At 36.2% G+C, this 20,559-nt stretch overlaps 1 protein-coding gene across 1 annotated transcript in view; it reads right to left on the reverse strand.

The window, feature by feature from the left end:
- Positions 1 to 20,559, reverse strand: part of PTPRD (protein tyrosine phosphatase, receptor type, D) — a 289,678-nt gene that overhangs the window by 141,257 nt on the left and 127,862 nt on the right. The window contains 3 exon segments of the mRNA XM_009328051.1: positions 544 to 561; positions 1,292 to 1,300; positions 2,521 to 2,709. Of these exon segments, the coding sequence (XP_009326326.1) occupies positions 544 to 561; positions 1,292 to 1,300; positions 2,521 to 2,709 (216 nt within the window).

A 20,559-nucleotide genomic window follows, 5' to 3' on the forward strand; every position in this document is an offset into this window, starting at 1 on the left:
CTGCTACTGTTCTCCAGACCATCTTGGCTTTGGTCCAGGACAAGAACAGCTAAGGAAGAAAAAAAATGATCTTTTTTTGCTCCAGTTGGACAAAAAAAAGAGGAAGGAAAAAAAAAGGAAAAAAAAAGAAGAAAAAGAAGAAGAAAAAGAAGGAGAAGAAGAAGAAAAAGAAAAAAGAGGGACAAATGGTACGCTGTGACTGGGCTATGGCCAGAAGACCTGGATATGCTTTCTTTGAAGCATATCACAAATCAAATTATCGTTTCTTTTTTTTTTTTTTTTTCCAATGAACAAACAAAAAAGGGAAAGGAAAAGGGAGTGTGCAGAAAGAAAGGTCACAATATGAGAGTCACTGGTCATAACCAAACAGGACAAAGTAAAAAAAAAAATCAGATGATGGACATTTCTGTGGTTTGTTTGTTTGGTGTTTTTTTTTTTTTTTTTTGGGGGAAAAAAAAAAAAAAACAGGACAAAGATGAGAGGAATGAAAAGACAGAAAGAATGAGTAAGATCATTCTGTGAACGTTAGTTCAGCACTCTTACCTCTTATTGGTGTACCACCTGGGTGGATAATATGAATGCAAATAAGATTAGAAAGAAGAAGCATTAGTACGAGAAGAAGGAGGCTAGGGCTTTGGAAGAAGAATCAAATTAGATTTACAAAATTAAATAAGGTCTTAAGAGAAACTTGAATTACTATACTGTTAAAACAGGAATATATTAGATAGTATTATCAGGTTATAAAAGCAAGTTGCATTGTACCACAACGGGCAAAGGCTACAATTGGCTGCATTGCCATTCTCAGAGTAGCATCTGAGTTCTTAGATGTTTGGTTATATAGGGTTAGATATATATCGAATATGCCTCAAATACTTAAAGGAAACTTTACAATACTGCACTTATGACATAGTTTAGGAAAATATTGGAAATTCTATTTAAAAATATATATATAAATCTATATAGATATAAAAAGAGGATACACTGAAGGCTATCTCAAAACAACACTGCAGTTTAGGCTGGATTATTGCATTTACTGTTCTACAGCTACGTGATACATGTGTACTGTTTCGTTTAGGTGTTGCTATGACTGATAAGACAACATTTCTGTGGAGGTGTGCGTGTGCGCCACTACAGGGATCTGGTGACTACACTGACTGTTAGTAAAATGCATGCCATGCATTTTAAGAATAATAATAGTAATAATATAATAATAATAATCATAATAATAATCATAATATTCTGGATATGGAAATTAGTGGGGGTGAAGTGCGCTTCAGAACTAAGCACTTACCAATAGATTCTGGAGATTTAAATACGGAGAGAAGAAAGACAGCATAAAAATATTATTATATTCCTTATAATTTGGTACAAAGTTTTCAGTTAAAGCTTTATATACTAAATCATCTATGTCACATGTGAAAAATTAATTCTTAATTTACATTAACAGAAGGTTAATTTACACAGTTCTGCTGACAACAAGCAAAAAGTCAGTTAACAAGACGATTTAACATCACAGGACAGGTCAAAAGCTGAGAATTCTGGGAAGACACGTGATTAAACAACTTAGATTCTACAACGATATCTACTACAATTGCCAAAGAAAAAAGCTCATTATATCCCAATGATCTTATTTAGGGATAAGCTTTAAACTTTTTAAATTTAGAGTGTTTGGTTTTTTTTAAATCTAAAGAGAGCAAAAGAATAAACTAGGGCAGGAGGAGAGTGAAAGGACTGCTAGGGAGGTGCAAGGGGCAAAGAGAGAGAGAGAGCAGCAAAAGCTGGATTCTACACCAAAAGCAGACTTCTGTAGTTCCAGAAAATGTAGGATTGATAAAGCTTTAGCGTGGGCGCACACTACTGTGGCTAAATGTGTTGGAAAAATGCTCAGCCAGCAAAAAAACTTTATTCCATAGATTACCCAAGGATTTCTTTTCCTTTTTTTTTTTTTAATTTTCTTTTTAAGGTATAATTGTGCATGGGAAAAAGTATTGTGTTTTATGTATTTGTGAGAGGAAAGAAGATGTGTCCAAACTGGCTAATCTTTGGTGGAGTCAAATGTGGAAAAGACAGCACAAAACACATTTTAAATTTTCATTGAAGTGTCTAATGCAGGTTTTGGTTTTGATGAATATAACCATTGGTACTCCTTGCAATTTCTGAATGAAGTCCAATGTTGAAATAAATTTGTTAAAAAAAAATAAAAAGGAAAGAAGAAAGAAAGAGGAGAAAATGGATCCATCAAGTACTGCAAAAAGCAGTAAAGAAAAAAATTATCAAAAAGTACAGTCACAGCAGTGAGCAATGTGGAGTAAACAGAAGCTGCAAAACACATAGAGACAGACTCTAGAAAAGGCTATGACAACATCACAGACATGGACAACACACTCAGTAACACAGAAAAGAGAGGAGAAAGAGAAATTATTACCTATAAATAAAAATTTAAAAAAAAGGAAGAGAAAAGAAAGAAAAGGTGAGAGAGAACAACTCTGGGCGTTAGTGGAAACAGTAACAAGACCTTACCTGAGCGTAACTGCTTGATGCGGCCATTGTTGTTGCTTGTGTCAACAGGTAAGAAATCTTTGAACCAAGTTATTTCGGGATCAGGATTGCCACTGGCTGCACATAGCATGGTAGCTGTACGTGTTCGTTCAACCACCTTCAGCTGTGGGCCCATATCAATGGTGGGGAAACCTCGGGGAATTTGATCCTCTGCAAAAGAAATGCATGATTTGAAGGATTTCACATTAGTTACATAGTAACTCATGAAAGCCCCAGTCACCACCCTGCTTAACATTCAAGAGTCCCGTAACTGTTTGTATGAAAGGAACTGATGCAAAAACCAGCTACTCAGGCAGTATTTTTGGTAACTTACAGTGATCAAAACGCTGATACAAAATAGAAAGTTCATAAAAAAGTGGCTACAAACTTTATACTTACTCATAAAATGCATTAAATTGGCATAGATACTGTATGTAGTGCATAATCATTAGACTCCCACTATGGTACTTTAAAACACCGATGTTGCTCTGCTTGTGAGAGTCCTTATTTTTTAATGTGAAATATTGAATTACCATGCCTATCAACAACAGCGAGGTGGGTGTCGGTCTCTTCTCCCAAATAATTCGCGATAGGACGAGAGGAAATGGCCTCAGGTTGCGCCAGGGGAGGTTTAGATTGGACGTGAGGAAAAATTTCTTTGCTGAAAGAGTGGTTAAACATTGGAAGAGGCTGCCCAGGGAAGCGGTTGAGTCACCATCCCTGGAAGTATTTATTTAAACAGGGAAAAAACTCTTTCTTTACATGAGACAAGTACATAAGGAAGTGTGAGCACGCAGTATAGGATTTGGCCAGGGACTTAGGTGACCCAGGTTATATTTCTCGCTTCTATTATTATTATTACCTATGTGCTGTTGGTGTTAACATTTAATGTCCCTGTGCTTCAGTTGTCCATCTGTAAGATGGGTATGACAGTGCTTTACTCCTACAGATATGTGCGGTGAGGATGAAAGCATTCTAAGATTGCAAAGCGCTGAGAAACTCTAAACATTGGAGCTATGCAGATATCAAAGTTAAAGTGACAGGACATTCATAATGATCTTGAATGGGTACAACTGTGTCAACTAAAACACTCAGATATGGTCAAAAATCCTCACCCTAGTGCCGTCAATAGCGAAATTGAGAGCAATTTGCCTTCTTAAGATGATACACACTAGCAAGTAACACTGGAAGCACAGTGGGATCAGGCAATTTCTCAGAAATCAAGTTAGCGTAGGTAAAATAAGCTATTTGAATTACATCATCTTGCTCTTCATTGACATTAAAATGGCAAAAATATTGCAAAATAATTGCTATTATTTCGGTTCAAAAAGGAAAAGCAAAAAAAAAAAAGGAAGAGGATCAATACTAACTATAAAACACGTCTTATTACATGTCTTGATTGGTGGTTACTGACATGCAATAGATTAAAATGAACTTAGAAGAAATTGCTCCATGTCAACTCTCTTTCATGAAAAATGTCATATTTTCAAATAGTTTCAGGGAAGTCTTCAGACTTCTGAAAAATGTGTAGCAGGCAAGTACATCCTATATATCTTTGCAGTTTCTGCTGTCTGCTGTCGCCCACGAGCTACTTAGTTGCTACTTAATAGATACTACTCTGGTATAGTAAACACAATTCTCCAGTAAGTTTGCATAACTTTTCAGAGCTAGTATTTCTACCAATCATTGGTTAAGTGTCAAATCCTTCACTAGCTATAGGCTCTTCCCAAAGAAAGGTATGTTTCATGTCTGTTTATAAACATGAAGTCTTTACTTTGGGAGTAACTGACAAGAGTTGACTTGTGACACAGAACAGGATTTTTATGACCTGACCTTTCCTTTCCTACTTGGCTCATACAGGAAACCCTGGAGTCCGTCTTGCAAATACATAAGGGTACAACAAAGATAATCTATCTTGAATACTAACAGGATGGAGTAGTAAAGAGCTTTCCTTTCTTACTTTTAATAAGGGTAATTAAATTCCATCCATCCCCCTTATGCATAGAATCTCTTTGAATGAATGCTTTTCATGAAATTTTCATGAGAAACATCACAATGTAACAGATTCAAATAGCCAGAACTGTTATATTTTTGACAGTTGTGGCTTGTTTCCAATCTGGCTTTCAGGTATTTGGCAATAAAACCCAATATTCAACATAAAATGGACCGGGGAAATAATGAAATTTCTAATTGGAGCGCTTATCACAGTGGATTTAGTTTTTAAGATGTTAATTGCTTTTTTTCTCTCTAAGTTTATTAGTGATTTGTACAAAACTGTCTTTACACTCTTGATGATACCAAGTTTGACAGATCATCAAACACACTGTGCAAGAGAGCTAAGCATCAAATCAGTGAACAACTGCCTCTCAGCCACAGTAAAGAGAAAAGTAACTTAGAAAATGTTGATATATTGGTAGCTCTACAATTTTACATGAGGTGAAAAGAAAAATATTTTTTACTGTTCATTAATATGCTTATTAGGCTCTAAACCATAGTATATACCACTGTTCCCTATTAATATTCAGTTCTAGTGAATTAGCTTCCAATTCATCAACAATTTAAATCAGACTTGACCTTCTCAAAGCCATTTGGTACTGTCATTTTGAGAGGCCATTAAAGGGCAGATTTCTCTGTCCTTGTGCTTAGTGAGTCATACATGTAATACATATTTTGTTTAGGATGACAGATACAAGAGATTTAGAAATAGAGCACATTCTTTGGATTTGTTAGCTGTCTTAACAGTGCTGCATGCCATTACTGGCATTAAGAGAATGCCTTTAATACTGTGCTAGTATCATTTCCAATCACTGGAAGAGCTCTACAAAAGTTATTTTTCACTGAATGTATGATCTGAACAACGTAGAGAGGCAATTACAAAGACTGGTTACCCCATAAACCCTTAAGAGAGAATGATATGAAACGGCCTTGCCGTTTCCCATCATGGTTGTTCTTAGTATTTCTAAACTGTCTCTCTGTGTATTCAGTCTGTTTGACATTGCTCATCTGTAAACAATGTCCTTGAGCTTCCTACCTCTGCTGCCAGTTTTGTCAAAGTGGTAATTGCTTCACTTCCAAGCAACACGTATGGAAAAAGCACATTAACCTCTACATTCAGATTTCCGTATAAGTATACCTACAGACATTGTCCAACACATAATTTCATATGTTGCTGCACCTGTCTTAGAGGTGAGCCTGCCCTCACAAATGCAACAGCATTTAGAGTAGACACTCAAACTCAGCTTTTATGTGTAAACAGTAATTTTGATGGAGTCATACCTTGAAAATACCAACTAGTTAAATTATGCTCTACCAAAAAGAAACCATACTTACCTTTAAAAGTATCTACAGAAAAAAAACCTAAACATAGCTGTGCCACATAAACTCCGTTCTGCTTGTCCTTTAACTGTTTTCTCTCATCTTAAAGGAAAAAGTGTGCTCTTGCAATCTCTCTTTTTTAAATGACATAATTCTTTCGCAAGATTTCAGGAACTTTCCAAGCTATGTCTGAAGGTATACTGTCAAGCCGACATACATACAAAAGCTGGATCCAAAGAAAGAAGAGGATTTCATCCAAATCCAGTACAATGGATTTGACTCTTCATGATAAACATACCCAAGCGTACAACACAGCTAAACGAAGAGAAAAACAGTGATCTTCATCCAGTGTTTGTGCCACACCTTCTCAACATTTTCACTACTTTTCCTGTAAAAAGCCACTTACAGATCATGTCTAGGTCCTGCTGGCAGCAAGAAGAGTGGCAGCTTTTAGAAACAAATTGGGTCTTGAAGTCTTAAATTCTTCATAGCTACCTTGCTGAATCACTTTGGCAATCAGCATTGTGTTTTAAGAAGGAAGACAGAATAGGGTGAATAATTTCCTCAGTTACAGTACATTATGATAATATTACTATGATACGGATAAGAAGTGCAAATGTGAAGTACCCAAAGCAAATTGTGATGACTATGGTTGTGGGTTATGGAGTATAAAGGCAAGGTAATAGCACCAGGGTCCAAGACTGGACAGTTGACATGAAAACTGGGTCATATTTCTGTTAAGTATTTTCTTCCTCATTAACTATTTGCATCATCGAAACACCCATGTTCCAGAATATCCATATTAACCTGTAGTTAAATCTGTGTAATCTGCCTAACTAAAATACATACTCAAAGTGTTTCACTGTGCCTCTTCAAAAATATTGTCCTGTGTGAACCAATTATTCTCGTTGTGGAGACGGAGGGTCTATTCTCCATTCCATTCAGGAAGAAAAAAAAAATCTATTTCAAGATTCCCTAATAGCTTTGCCACAGGCAAATTTTAGTCATTCTGTAGCTCACAGAATAAAAAGGCACACATGGACTATTCCCAGAATACACTATAGATACTGAAGATAAACTGCCGCAATAAAGTTTATTATTTCAAAGAACAGTGTAAATAAAGCTTTTATTTTCACTATTCCAGATGGCAGCAGCATATAATTTGCACTGTTTTGACATCATGACCGTATTATTCAAAATCATTCTTCCTGCAACTGAACTGAGCGCAGGATTGAGAACAGTAAAATCAAAGAGAGTAGGGGAGGAAGTAAAACCAACATTTTGCAGCAAAGCTGGTATTCTGTACTATTATTGAAGAACTATACATACAAATAAATTGAAAAATAAAACCAAAGCCATTTCTAATTATACTTAAAAGACTAATTTGGATTTAAAATATATAAAGCATCAGAAAAGTGCCAGTTAATAAACATTATTCCTATTGAAATATTTTACAAGGTAAATTTTGGCAAAAAAGTAATTATGAACACACAATAAATTATTTTCCCAGGGTCCTTTGTTCAAAGCTTCTATATACAGATGGGTACTTTTACTTAGTGGTGCTGTAAGTCAGTAAAGGAGGGTATGGCTACACTGTAAGAATAGATCCAGCTATCTGTTGGGATTTCTCTTAAATTTCATGCAATTACATCACACAAGGAAAGGGAATTAGACAATGATAAGATGATCAGAGACTCACTAACAGTTAGTAAATATCCAAGAAGCAAACAGCTGCCCATACCGTCCCACTAAAAACCATGCATTTAAAAATATTCTTCATATATTCAAGAGATGTGCAAAGCATTTTTGATGCAAAAGAAAACAAATTTGTTTAGTAGCTCTGTATGCAACTACCCCACAAATTGCAAAGTAATGTCTATATAACAGAACATAGAGCCACTTAGACTGAATTATCATTTGTATGAATGTTGAAGCAGCAATTTCACTTTGCATTAAGTCAGTTAATATTCATTGTTATTAGCATTTAGCCTTAAATAAGTTCTCTGTTTTAACAAATTAGTGCATTGAGACTTTGAAATTAGGTATCTTCATAAGGAAATGAAAATGGAAAAAGGAATTTGCACCTTTTGGCAGTTCTCAAAATCTACTAAACTAAAGACTGCGCATAGCAAGCTCTTTCCAGAGTGACCTGTCTCACTCATGCGAACAATGAAGTACCTCTCACTCTCCTTTAACAATGACAATTCCGAATGACAAGAATTAACATTTGGAAAGTCATCACTCATATGAAAACACAAGCCTCAAAATAAGGGTTTATTCTCACATTTGAACTCAGGCACTGTCGCAGCTTATAGCACAGCATATAATCCGAACATGATACTCCCGAATTTGGTTATGACTGAACTTTTGGATGTCTGTTCTGCTTACTGGGAATGGAAAGGGAAATACAAAAGGCCGTGTCCTAAAAAAAAAAGAGTAGAGAATCCAAGAACCCCTGCCAGATGTCCCTTCTCTAACATATGGAGAGGAATCAGCCAGAGTTATGGTAATGAAACAAAGGCAGAGAATGTGAAGTGGTGTTTTAAGTGCAGGGTATCATACATTTAGGAAAAAAAACACTGAACTTCTGAGGCAGAGAGGATAAGGCATCCCACATATTTCCATATGCAAATGTTCACGAGAACAAAACTATGTATTTTGCACTGGTGAATAAAAGACAAAAGGACAGCAAAGGGCAGTGATATGAATTTCCGTGATTACCATTTCTAATTTGAGGCTTAGTTTCCAGACAGGGTTAGGATTTAGATTACACTAAATCAGGGTTAAATTGGGGCTTGCCAAGAATGAAGATTAGGAAAACGCATGATTGCTCTATCTAGTCAATATTTGTAACATACTTATATTTGTGTCTTTACATCCATCTTACTTTAATTTGCAAAATAAAGGGGAAAAATGCAGTGATGACAGTCTTTGCTTTAAGCTTTCATTTTTCACATCACACACAGTTTTATGGTGCAGTAAATAATGAGATCAGCAGCAGGTTCATATGTGCACCAGAGCTCACTTCTCATGTTAGTAGTCTGAATATACAGATTGGTCCAGAACACATAAAGGCATTATTTTCTTTTTCTTCCCCTCCTTTCTACTCATTAATATTCTATGTTAAAATATTGGTATTAGTAAATATGTATGACATTTAGCTCATATAAGTTCTTAAGTATAAACCAATAAATCATCACAACAAAGTTGTAACATACTAATTTGAACTGAGAAGGGGGCAGAAGCATCTTGTTTTTGCTTCATCGAAGAGGACAAGACAGAAAAAGTGAGCAGCCTGGCAAAGGAATTATCAGACCATACAGTCCCTTCTCCCTACTTCCTCCCCATTTGCACTATATGTCTAAACCTGTTCCTAAACCTAAAGGAGTGATAATACTGCCTGAGACAGTCAAACGAACTCAGCTTGTGATCACGGCCACTTCTGTTACTGATGTTACACAGCTTTCAATGACTTGTTTCCTCAATGCCATAATCTTACTGAATACTTTTTAATGCAGCCTACATACTCTGCGGCCCAAACTGACAACTATAAACTATACTGACTGCATTAAGGTCATAGCTGCAAAATTTAAGGATCTAACAAAGGAACTGTAGTGGCAAAACCATCAACTTTGTTTAAGTCTTGTTTTCAAAGGAGAATAATACTTTTTTTTTTTTTTTTTTCATTTCTAGCTCAGCATCAAACTCATGCATTTTAGAAGCAGAAAGGGGAGAATTTTCACTTTGATAAGTGGGTAGAGAGGTGCCGCAGAAGGCCTACAGTTTGGTCCCTTAGGAGAAGGAGATAAGGAATAAGGGTGATGAAATTGTATCCGTCAAGGTTTGACAAAGGATGCTTGGGACAGGATGTTTAAAAGCACTTTTGGTGCAGTGAATTAAACAGTAAGTTATTCAACGTAGAGGCTATGCATTCTGACTGCTTTTTATGGTGCCTGGCATGACAATGCACCCATACAGATGTAGCAATTTGGATGTTATTGCAGTATTTCAATAAATAGCAAACATAATGATGAATAACAAACAATAAAAGTAATATGTTGTCAGAACAGACAATGAACTCTGGAAAAACGCAGTTGAAGAGGACATCCCTTGAAACTCAGTATTACTGAGCATTACACTAACGTTACTGGTACAAAATACACACAGTTTTTCTACGCCTAATGCAGCATTCATCTTCATTGGTCTGAAGAGCATGCTTAAAACATTCTTAACACTTACATGAGTACAGATAGGTGACTGTAAAAAAGTAATAGATACAGTAGCTTCCCATTTTTGTGATTTGTTTGCTTTTTTTTTTTGTCTTCCACCACTATGAAAGCATGTCCATCAATTAGGAAAATGCTGGATGAGACAAGGAAGATATAAGACAGCAAAGCAATGCCTTATATCAGGTACTCCTAATATTTATGAGCAAAAGACAGAATCCAAAGTGCTGGCACATGTTAAAACACACAGCATCTTTGAACCTGTATAAATCTTTAACAGAAGCGAGAAAGTATTTCCTTTACGAGTGGATGGTTAAGTTCCTCCCTGGTGGCTTGGCTATGGAGGGAATGGGTGTGCTCTAGACCTCACTCTTCATCTTCCTGAATATGAGGGAGGTATCCCTCTCACCTCTCGTGCCCACCTACGGCACCATTCCCTCTCTCTCACAGATACTGAGAAGACGCTTAGGGATCTGTTAGCAGGGAAGGATAGGCATAGGAGAAGAGAGTAGATATGAATTTCTTTTTTGCTTGGGATGAGTTTCACCACTGAAGTCGAAATAGCTTTGAGGAAGTGCCCAGACAAGGAAGTTAGAGGGTATTTTCTTCTGGGGGGAAACACAGCTGTGTTCTGAAAGAATACAGAAGAGCTTTCTCTGTAGCAGAGGACACACATTGCTTAAACCCCAGCTTTCTCATAGTTCTGTGCCCAAGTTCAATAATTACTGCTGTCTGATAAATACCCTTTAATGAGTATGGAGTTACACAGCAGAAGCTCATATTAACACTTAACATGAAGACATATACGTAGCAACATAGAAATGTTACTATTTCTAAAGCCTCAGGCAGCCAATGCTTCCCTAGGGCAGCCAACACTTCAAGGTTTTCATGTCAGAAAGAGTCACAGGTTCATGACGTCACAAACATAGTTTTGCTAAGGATAATTTTGCCCCCAGCAACCAATGTTAGAACTGGCTGTGGCCTAAGACTTTGACTTCTACCTGAAATTTTGCTGCTGCCCTAAACTGAAGTAAATGGGACTAGTCTGGGATTTAACATGTTTCACGTTATAATAGGAAGCGCTGTTTTCATAGATGATAGATAACGTCTGTACTCTTGAGTTATTGCATGGAAGAAAATACTCAGCATCCTGTCATGCTTTCTAGCATGGTGGAGGCCTGCCTCTGAAGCAGGCACAGACAGCCTGGTGATACAAGGCAGCGCTCGTTCTGACCCGCTGAGAGCTAGCACTTGTGTTCTTCCAAAGCATTTTTCACAGTAATAATCATATGGCCTTGAAAGAGCTGTTGTGAACTGTTGTGAACTGAACTAAGCAAACTCAAGCAGGCTTTCTGGAAGACTGAAGGAGAGAGATGTGACATGACGCTTTCACATTTATCTAGCAGCAGCAGCTAGTATTTCTCACGCAACTGTAAATGAGGAATGGCATGGGTATTCATTCATAAGGTGTTGAACATAGAGCGAAAACAGATTTACTCAGCTTTGCTGTAACTCTTGCTGCAATTTACTCAACTAACTGCACCACAAATTATATTGTCAGTAATTTGAAATAGGATCTTGGCTTGGCATAGGAGCATAGGTTGTTAAAAACTGTTTTTTTAAAACTGTTTTAAATGCTGAGCCCAAGGCTCACACCTGTAAGCCCATCATAATTATTTTAACTAATTATGAAATTCAGTGCTACCTCTAAAAAATACAACGAAATCAGAATCTGTGATGGGCAGTATAAAATGAAATTTATTACAGTCTACAGTCTGAGTGAATATCTCCAAATTATAAATAAAAAATGTCGTCAACAATATTTGTCAGCACTTGCTTACTAAATATTGAATTGATTTTATGTAGAGTATAGGTAAACTTCTTGTTTTTACAGTTTCCTTTTAAGATAATTTTCTCACCAACTTTCATCTAGCTCATCAAAGATGATCCTAACAATGCAAGACATACTTTCTAGAAAAAAGTGGAGGGGAAGGTTGGGTTTTTTGGTTTTGCTTTGTTTTTTTTTTGTTTTTTATAAAAGAAATTTCTGCAAATGAAAATGATAATTTGTTAACACAGATACAGCGATGTTTCAGTTCCAGTGGAATACTGTACTAGCATGGTGTCCTGGTTTTGGCAGGGATAGAGTTAATTTCCTTCCTAGTAGCTGGTACAGTGCTGTGTTTTGGATTTAGGAGGAGAACAAAGTTGATAACGCACCGATGTTTTAGTTGTTGTTAGGTAATGCTTACACTAGTCAAGGACTTATTAATTTCCCACCATGTGGCGGCATGCTCAGTACATAAGCGGGGGGAAGCTGGCGGGGGGGGCCGCTGCTCGGGGACTGGCTGGGCATCGGTTGGTGGGTAGTAAGCAATTGTACTGTGCGTCACTTGCTTTGTGTATTATTATTATTATTATTATTATTATTATTATTATTATATTATGTTTCAATTATTAAACTGGTTTTATCTCACCCCACGAGTTTTTCTCACTTCTACTCTCCCAATTCTCTCCTCCCTCCCACCGGGGCAGGAGCCAGGGGAGAGAGTGAGCGGCTGCGTGGTGCTCAGTTGCTGACTGAGGTTAAACCACGACACATGGACATAAGGAAGTAGCTGTTCTGTGTAGCTGGAAGTCATGGGTCTAAACGAGTGCTGGGATAATGTTCAAACAGTCCAGTGTGATTGCCAGAAGGCCGAGGGAGTCATGATGTCAAGCAGGGCGGGAGTGGGGGAAAGTGCATCTGAGAAGGAATAGAAAGAAAGTTTCATGCTATGACAGTTATTTGCAAATTCATCACAAACTGTTCTGTGAAAAACAGTTAATGAGGTCAAACAGCTGTGGAGAGCCAGTTCCTGCCTTTAAGCAGACATAGTGTGACCGACTAAGCTTACCATAGCATAGTATGTGTCAAGTACATAAAAAATAAGTGGAAGCACAAAAAACCTCTATGCCAACTCTGCGGACAGACTTAACACATGATAAGTTGCATGAAGAAGGTAAAAATGAAGAAAACAAAATGCCTGAAAACAAAAGATGTGAATCTGTCCAGTGGTGAATTACCACTCAGTGAGAGGCCCTATGCCACAGAAGCAACACAAACAATTGACTGAACATGCCAGGGTTATGTCTGATTTCAACAATGGAACTATTTCTCCTTGGATTTATTAGTACTAACAGCTGTCATCCATTTTATAACTAAATACAAAACTCATTTCTTTTAGAGAAGAGAGATCGAACTATTTTTCCTGTAGGCTGGATAGGTAGGCATGAAGATTATTATAGAAGCAATTGGGAGCAGGTCAGATATTATAGTAATTGAGAAATAATTTCTGCTGCTAAATGAATATATAGCAATAAATCTTAGACTACATGACAGTATTTCAGTATTTTTTTGTACCTGAATAAGACTTAAAAATCAATCTGTGCATGCTAAACATCTTTCTGCTTTTATTTTATTAAGGCATACTACTTTGAGTAAGTGCTACAACATAATCTGTTCTGAGTATTAACTGAAAGGGTAAGATGGATTATAAAAAGAAGGGTTGGTTGGTTTTGACTTTTCTGTAACTTTCAGGTCCTTTGGTACCCAATGAAAATATCTTACTAATATATAGCTAGCTTTTTTTTGTGTGTTCTTGCTCTATATGCTGCGCTTCTGGAAAAGGTTTGTCTAAACTGTTTATCCTGATGTATTAAAACCTTTCTGAAGAAGACGATTTTTAACCTCTAATACAGCACATCTAAGCCTTCATATTATTATAGGACCTGATGCAGGTATATGTTTCTATGAATAATCTTATCTCCAAAGTCCCACCTTAACGTCTTATTTTCCTTTAAAAACCCACCAACAAGCCACCCTGAAAGAGCACCATCAATAGCTTTGAGAAAACCATTCACTTCAATTTTGACCTTAAAAATCGCTATGCTTCTACAAAGCAGAAGAAAAATCTTTCTCTATTTATCAGGTTTTGTAAACCATTAGGTCAAAATTTTCTAAGGTAAATATTCAAGTTCACTTCATTACATGACTTTTTGGTATTCAGTAGCTGGGTTTGCATAAAAGTCAGTATCATGGAGATCACAGCTGCAGAAACACTTCCACAAAGCCCGAACACACAGGAAATCTCCCTCTGTACCAAAATGTCTGAAAGCTCTTAGAAACTATCAGCAAGTACCTGGCAAATTTCCACATCTCTGTTGCTATGCTTATGATCATCTTTATGAGCTCGTATAGCAAGCAGGATGACATGAAGTATGGATGCTAACTTAAGTCTTCAAAAGAAAAACAAAATAATGACTTTGCCAGACAATCTCCTGCTAAAATGAAGTCTTGAACAACTGACAGCAAGCATACTTAAGTGTTTCTGTGAGTTTTAGATGAGCTTACAGAAACCATCTTTCTCACAACAAAATCTAAAAAAAAAAAAAAAAAAAAAAAAATTCATGACTACCACAGGCAGCATTCTTAACTTTTTTTGTGCATAAATCTAGGCACAAAGCCTTTTGTTCCAGAAAAGGAGATAAAAATTCCTTAGAAAATATCTTAGATTCATCTCCGTGAAAAACAAAAATGAATCCAACTATCAGCTGGAAGTTATTGCTTCTTGTTTCAGACTTAATGCAGGACATTAGAAACTATCAAGGGTTTAAAAGTCAGAATACATCAGCTGAAAATTGGGGGACTATTTTTCTAATGACTGAGTCAGGAAAAAGTGTTTATCTGTTATCTAGCAGCAAAATATGTAGTAATACTAAATAAACTTATGCACAACATATGCAAGGCCAACAAGTAACTTAGTGTAAATTATGTGATTTCTTTTGAGTATGCAGGATTAGCTATAGAAGCTTTGAGAGACCTCATTCTGTCCTATCTTTTTAACTCCTGGGTAAAAGTACTTTCAATGAAGGTAACAAAAATAATTTTAATAGCTATTATTTATGTAACATGATTTTGCAAAGCATTTCACAAAGCAGACATCCATTATAGTGAAAAACAGGTACAGTTACATCTCTATAGCTCCATATAATGAGAGTAGATTTTTCAAATTTCATAATGAATTCCTTTTTTTTTACAGTATTTAGTTTTATCATATGAAAGACAGTGAGAGCATTCACAGTATTTTTGAGTAGAAAAAGCACCTGCTCCAAAACAGTTTTAATGATAAACCCACTACACATTAAAATAAGATCATTCAAAATCAGTTTTGCGTCATTCTGTAACATTGCATAACTGTAAAAATTATGAAAAAACAGTATTGCTCCATATTTCTTAAATCTAGGCAGTCTGTTCCAAACAATCACATGCATAAAATTATTTCTTGATTGGCTGCCAATGGCTTTAAAACTTTTTCATTACATAATTTATCTAACTTAAAGCAAATGAGTAATCTCATTGAGAAAACTGACTGTAATGGAACTATTTATATACTTAAGTATGTTGCTGAACCAACGGTCACATTTTCTAAATTCATTGCCATTTTATTTCACAGGCTATTTCATATTATGCTTTCGTCCTACTCCAAAAGCAAATCAGATCATTTATAAATTTTCCCCCACACATGACAGATATTACATTCTCTTTCTCTGTAAGTGAAATCAACTTGTTCGCATATTACTTATCTGCCTAAAGATTCATAAAGCGCTGTTTAGATCTTATGGTGAGTACAATAAAAATTTATAGACATCATCATCAAGAACACTTCATTTCACCATGGTATTTGGGTGAGCTCTTATGCTAAGCAGATACAGCATTGCAGAGAAATAAATTATTATTTTCTAATATCATGGGAAGAGCAAGGAAGACAGTTAACATATGTTCATATCACTAAACATCAAGATTCTTAGGGCCTGAACAGGTAGCCATTTCATGCAAGCAACACTGAAAATTAGTTACTAGAAAACCAAGATAGAAGAGCAAAAGGTAATTTTCAAGTTGATGTTTTGGCAGTGTAGGTGGACTAACATGCACACGTGCAAACCCTGATTAAAAGTGCCACTGGATTTTATCACCATTCATGGTTAATAACTCTCTTTTTTTAGATCACAATAGTATGCTAAGACAAACAGCACTGAGCTTTTAGCACTACACCAAAGTATCTGCTGAGTATTAGCTAAATGGTAAGTTTAGCACTTACAACCACCACTTGCTTTAGCAGCTACATGTTAGTTGGACTACCTTTGTTATTTAGAGGTTATAAGAATGAACGTTCACAGCTGGAGTTTGTAGGGAAGTAGGCAAACAACTACATTCTCAGTCAGTACGAGATGTTAGTTTAATAATTATTGCAATAAAACACATGGTTTCTATTCTTCTCTTGATGTGCATGTAATACTAATTTACTAGGAGTTACAGAAGTGCATCAAAAGAATAGATGCTATAAAACCTAGAATTCATTTTTAACAGATGAAAACAGTATTGCACCTGTTTGTATGAAACCCTCACACAAAATACTCTATAAATTGAATAGCAGCTCTGTTAATACTATTAACAGTGTTAAAACTGAGACTTTAATTTTATATTGATTTTATTTTACTATGCCCTTAGTGTTTTAATTGACTTCTGGTGTTTCATCTGTGCACAAATTTGTTTTCTTACAGTAGGTTTCTGTTTTACCTTTCTATATTTTTCTCTGCAGTAGTGTAACACGTTATCTTTATTTCTGTAAGACTATGGAGATGAATGCTTAGAAGATACTTATTGAGTTTTATGCTTTGGTCTTCTTGGTATTTTTACTCTGGAGATAAGTACCTTTTAGAACCTTTTTTCCTTTTTTTTTCCTTCCCAATTTTCTTCAGACTCCTTTCAGCAGAGGAGTCTTTCAGTCAGTGTTTAGTCTCTGTTCAAAACTGCTTCCCCAGAGAGTTGTAACTACTTGTCAATCTCCCAAAAGCAAAGATGAGAATTTAAAGTACTCCCTTTGTTTTAGTTGCAAAGTTAACTCCTTGTTCTCCTCCTATTGGTATACAAAAATTTCACTTGAACTTGCTGGTGCTCTCAACTTTGGTTATTAACCTAGAGCCTTGGTGGCTCTAATACTTTTTAGTTGCAGAGGGTGTCTGCTGAGGGCTCCTGTGCCAGTGCAGTACACCTCCCATTCAGGTGTCTAGTGCTGGCATATACTTTCTGCCACTGAAGTTGTGGTGAAGGGTTTGCTGTTAGCGTGTGCACCGTCTGTGGTTAGCACCAGAGGAAATTAAAACTTAGGAAGATTTTACTGAGGGTTACAAAGTTCTGGTGAGGATGGATCGCTTTATCCCCAAGATGACAGCTCTCCCAGTTTTGGTATTGCTTTAACGTGTCAGACAAACTGTCTAATTGCAGCACTGAATACTGGAAGGCCACTGAACTGAGATTGGGTGGCACCACTACTACTCCTGAGTGTGACAATTTACTTTTCCATTTCTTAGTCTACCATATATGATGAAGCTCCCACCACTGAAGCTCTTTAAGAGATGTTTGGATATGTGCTGCCTTGTAAGAAGTAGTACAGAAAACAATTACGACTCACAGGCTTTCTGCCTTTTCTAGGATGTTCTTCATACGCAAAGGGACAGCTAAGTTCACTAACAATTTGGTGGGAAAAAGAGAATGATGTATGCCAGCCTACTACAATATAAAGGGTAAAAGATTGTGGGTAGAACTCCCAGAAGAATTATAAGCATGCAATTCTGAAAGAAGAACTGATAAAGATCCAACATCTGCAAAATGACTATGCATGTGAGATACTTGCGCTCAAACTCAAACCAGCCTAATGGTCACATCTGCATGCAAACTCCAAAATTTAAATGTGATGAAGACGTATGTGGTACTTCAAAACTGAAAAAAGCGCCTCAGTTTGTTTCTGAGTAGTGAATGTAATAACAGCATAATCACTCAACAGATACTAACAGCCATTTCATGTTTTCCAAATTTAATAATAACGTATTTTATTGTGGTTTTTTTCCCCCCACTTTTAAAAAAAAATTCTAGCTAGTAATAGAACATTAAGAGCAAGAGATGGTTTCTATTTCTTTTTGTGTAACAGTGTAACTACTAAATGCCAAGCAGTCACACTTCATTTCAGTGATTCTTAATGAACAACTTGGTAAATTATGATCAGATAGAGTCACAGAAATGAAAAAATTCCTTAAATCCTAGTCCACCGTTTATAGAATTATTTCTTAATTTACTTCATGTTCACTCTAAATTAGCATCACAACTTGAGGGAAATACAAAATATGACAGAAAATTTAGAAAAGAAGTGTTTGGATCTATCCTGGCATGGATTGCTGCTTGTGAACGTGAAGCTCACAAATTACAAGAACAGAGAAAGAGATATATAATCCTATGGAGTCCTATAGTGGACTAGCCTTAGTAACCACTTTTAATCAGAATGTTAGCCATCCATTTTGGCTAATGGCTAATTCATTTTACTGCTTTCTATCATTTCCACAGAGCAAAAACAGTATTAGAGATTTTCAAAAAACACAGAAAAGAAAAAGCTTATCCTAGAAACACCTAACAACATTTCAGGCTGATTTCAGAGAGTCAATGTATCACTTCTGCATTTTAATGGAGAAAACTGGAAAAACTGGTGACGAATATACAGTTTATAGCAAACCTACATATTAGAAAGAACAGGCTTCCTTACAAGGCACACAGCCAGTATATCCAAACTTAAAACCAGATCAGCTTCATGTGGCCTGCTGTTGTGCTTCAAGTAAGGAGCAAGCCACTGGATGACACTGTTTTTGGGAAACACTATTCAGATTAGATAAAATAATTTGAGCTTCTAAACAGCAGGGAAGGTTTGAGACAAGGATGTCTGCTTCTGTATTTCCTACTCATACTAAGTAGCCTTTGCCAGGAGTTCTGTAGACCTCTAGAGGACTGTTTTAAAGTCCGACATCTATGAGCAAACACTATATTAATAAGTAAATGACCAATAATGAATCACACCCTGTCGTAAGTTTAAAAACAGCAGGTACAATCCAGCAAAACAAAATCAGAATTCATAGCAAAAGACAGTCTGGGCACTACGAAATGCTCTCAGAATCTAGCAAACAGCTCTGTGGTTCACTTTCACAGCCAGCTGGTCTATCACAAAAAATGATTCCATGTTCTCTGTGTAACTCTTACTCATACACATGAAATAAATGTGTTCTATCCAGGGTTTTCACTCAAATCACTACTCAGTACCGCTCAACAATATTCTCTTTCAAAACATCAATGGAATCAGGGCTAAAGCATCTCTATTTGTCCCAAGATATAGAAACTGACCTATAAAGGCATTGCAACTGAAAAGTAAGAACCCTTGAATTTCTCAGTGCTCCCTGTGAGATACAAGAGTTCAAGTAGTTCACCTACTTTAAAACCCCCTACTGTTCTCACCATTAACTCAATTTGACACCACACTAAAAATCTGGAAATGTTACCTTTTCTCAGAGATTTTAGAAAACATGTTCCAGTAACTCATATTGCCAAATTTACTATAAACTTACGAGATTTTAGAGGTAGCCCTACCTCCAGATGGTTACGGTAACAGAATTTCACTTTGTTGATCCCAATAGTTTGTGGCTCAAAAGGAGTGTATCTGCCTTGTGGTCTGTCTACAGTAACCACTGTTTTGTTTCCTGCTAGGTGGAGGAAAGACACTTCTAGTGGGGAAGGAGGTAGAGTGTCCAAGACTGACTCTGTGAATTCCTTAAACAGCTCCAATTTTTCGGTTAAGTGTGATACATGTCTATATTTTCCAGTAATATCTCATTCTTACTTTGGAAGGTACTTAAATAAAAAATTCTGAACTGGCTTCTAAGGTTTTTAAAGGTCAGTTCTTCAGTTTTTATACTGAAGATCCTGTTGTGATGGCAATTTGTGTAAGTATTTTTTCTTCTCTCTACACAAATGAGTATAATAAAACATCTTCCAGCCAAACACCTCTACAGAACACAGTATGGTGTTTCTCCTCCCTCTGAAAACAAACAAAAAGAACCCAAATAATCCAAAGTTTTTATGAACTTAGAACAGAACGTAATGTTATTGAGCACTGTAATTTTGAGCATAAGAAAGTAGGAAACCAGCATACTCAACAGAATAAAAAAACAGGCTGGTGTTACATTTTTTCTTCCCTTTATATATTATACCATGCACAGTAAAACTGAATGGGAAATATGCTACCAGTTTTATAATATCACAATATTTCAAAGATGCAGAAATTCATTACAACTTCTGTGCAGTGTCTAGATCAGCACATTTAACCTCTTTGATTGTATCTTTACTGGGAATTTCTTTTCGTCTCTAATTATCGGTATTATTCTTCCTCTGCAGATTCTTTAGCAGGCTCTGTGAACTTAATCAGAATCGCTGCATTCCCCTGTATGATTAAATTTAAGCACATTCTGATTTCATCCTTACTATGGTTCAAGCTGATATCACCACTCACAATAACTGATCCTGATTTTTAAGCTTGAAAATGCTATGAAATCTAACTGCATA

This window comes from Pygoscelis adeliae, unplaced genomic scaffold (assembly GCF_000699105.1).
Source record: "Pygoscelis adeliae isolate BGI_AS28 unplaced genomic scaffold, ASM69910v1 Scaffold45, whole genome shotgun sequence".
NCBI lineage: Eukaryota > Metazoa > Chordata > Aves > Sphenisciformes > Spheniscidae > Pygoscelis > Pygoscelis adeliae.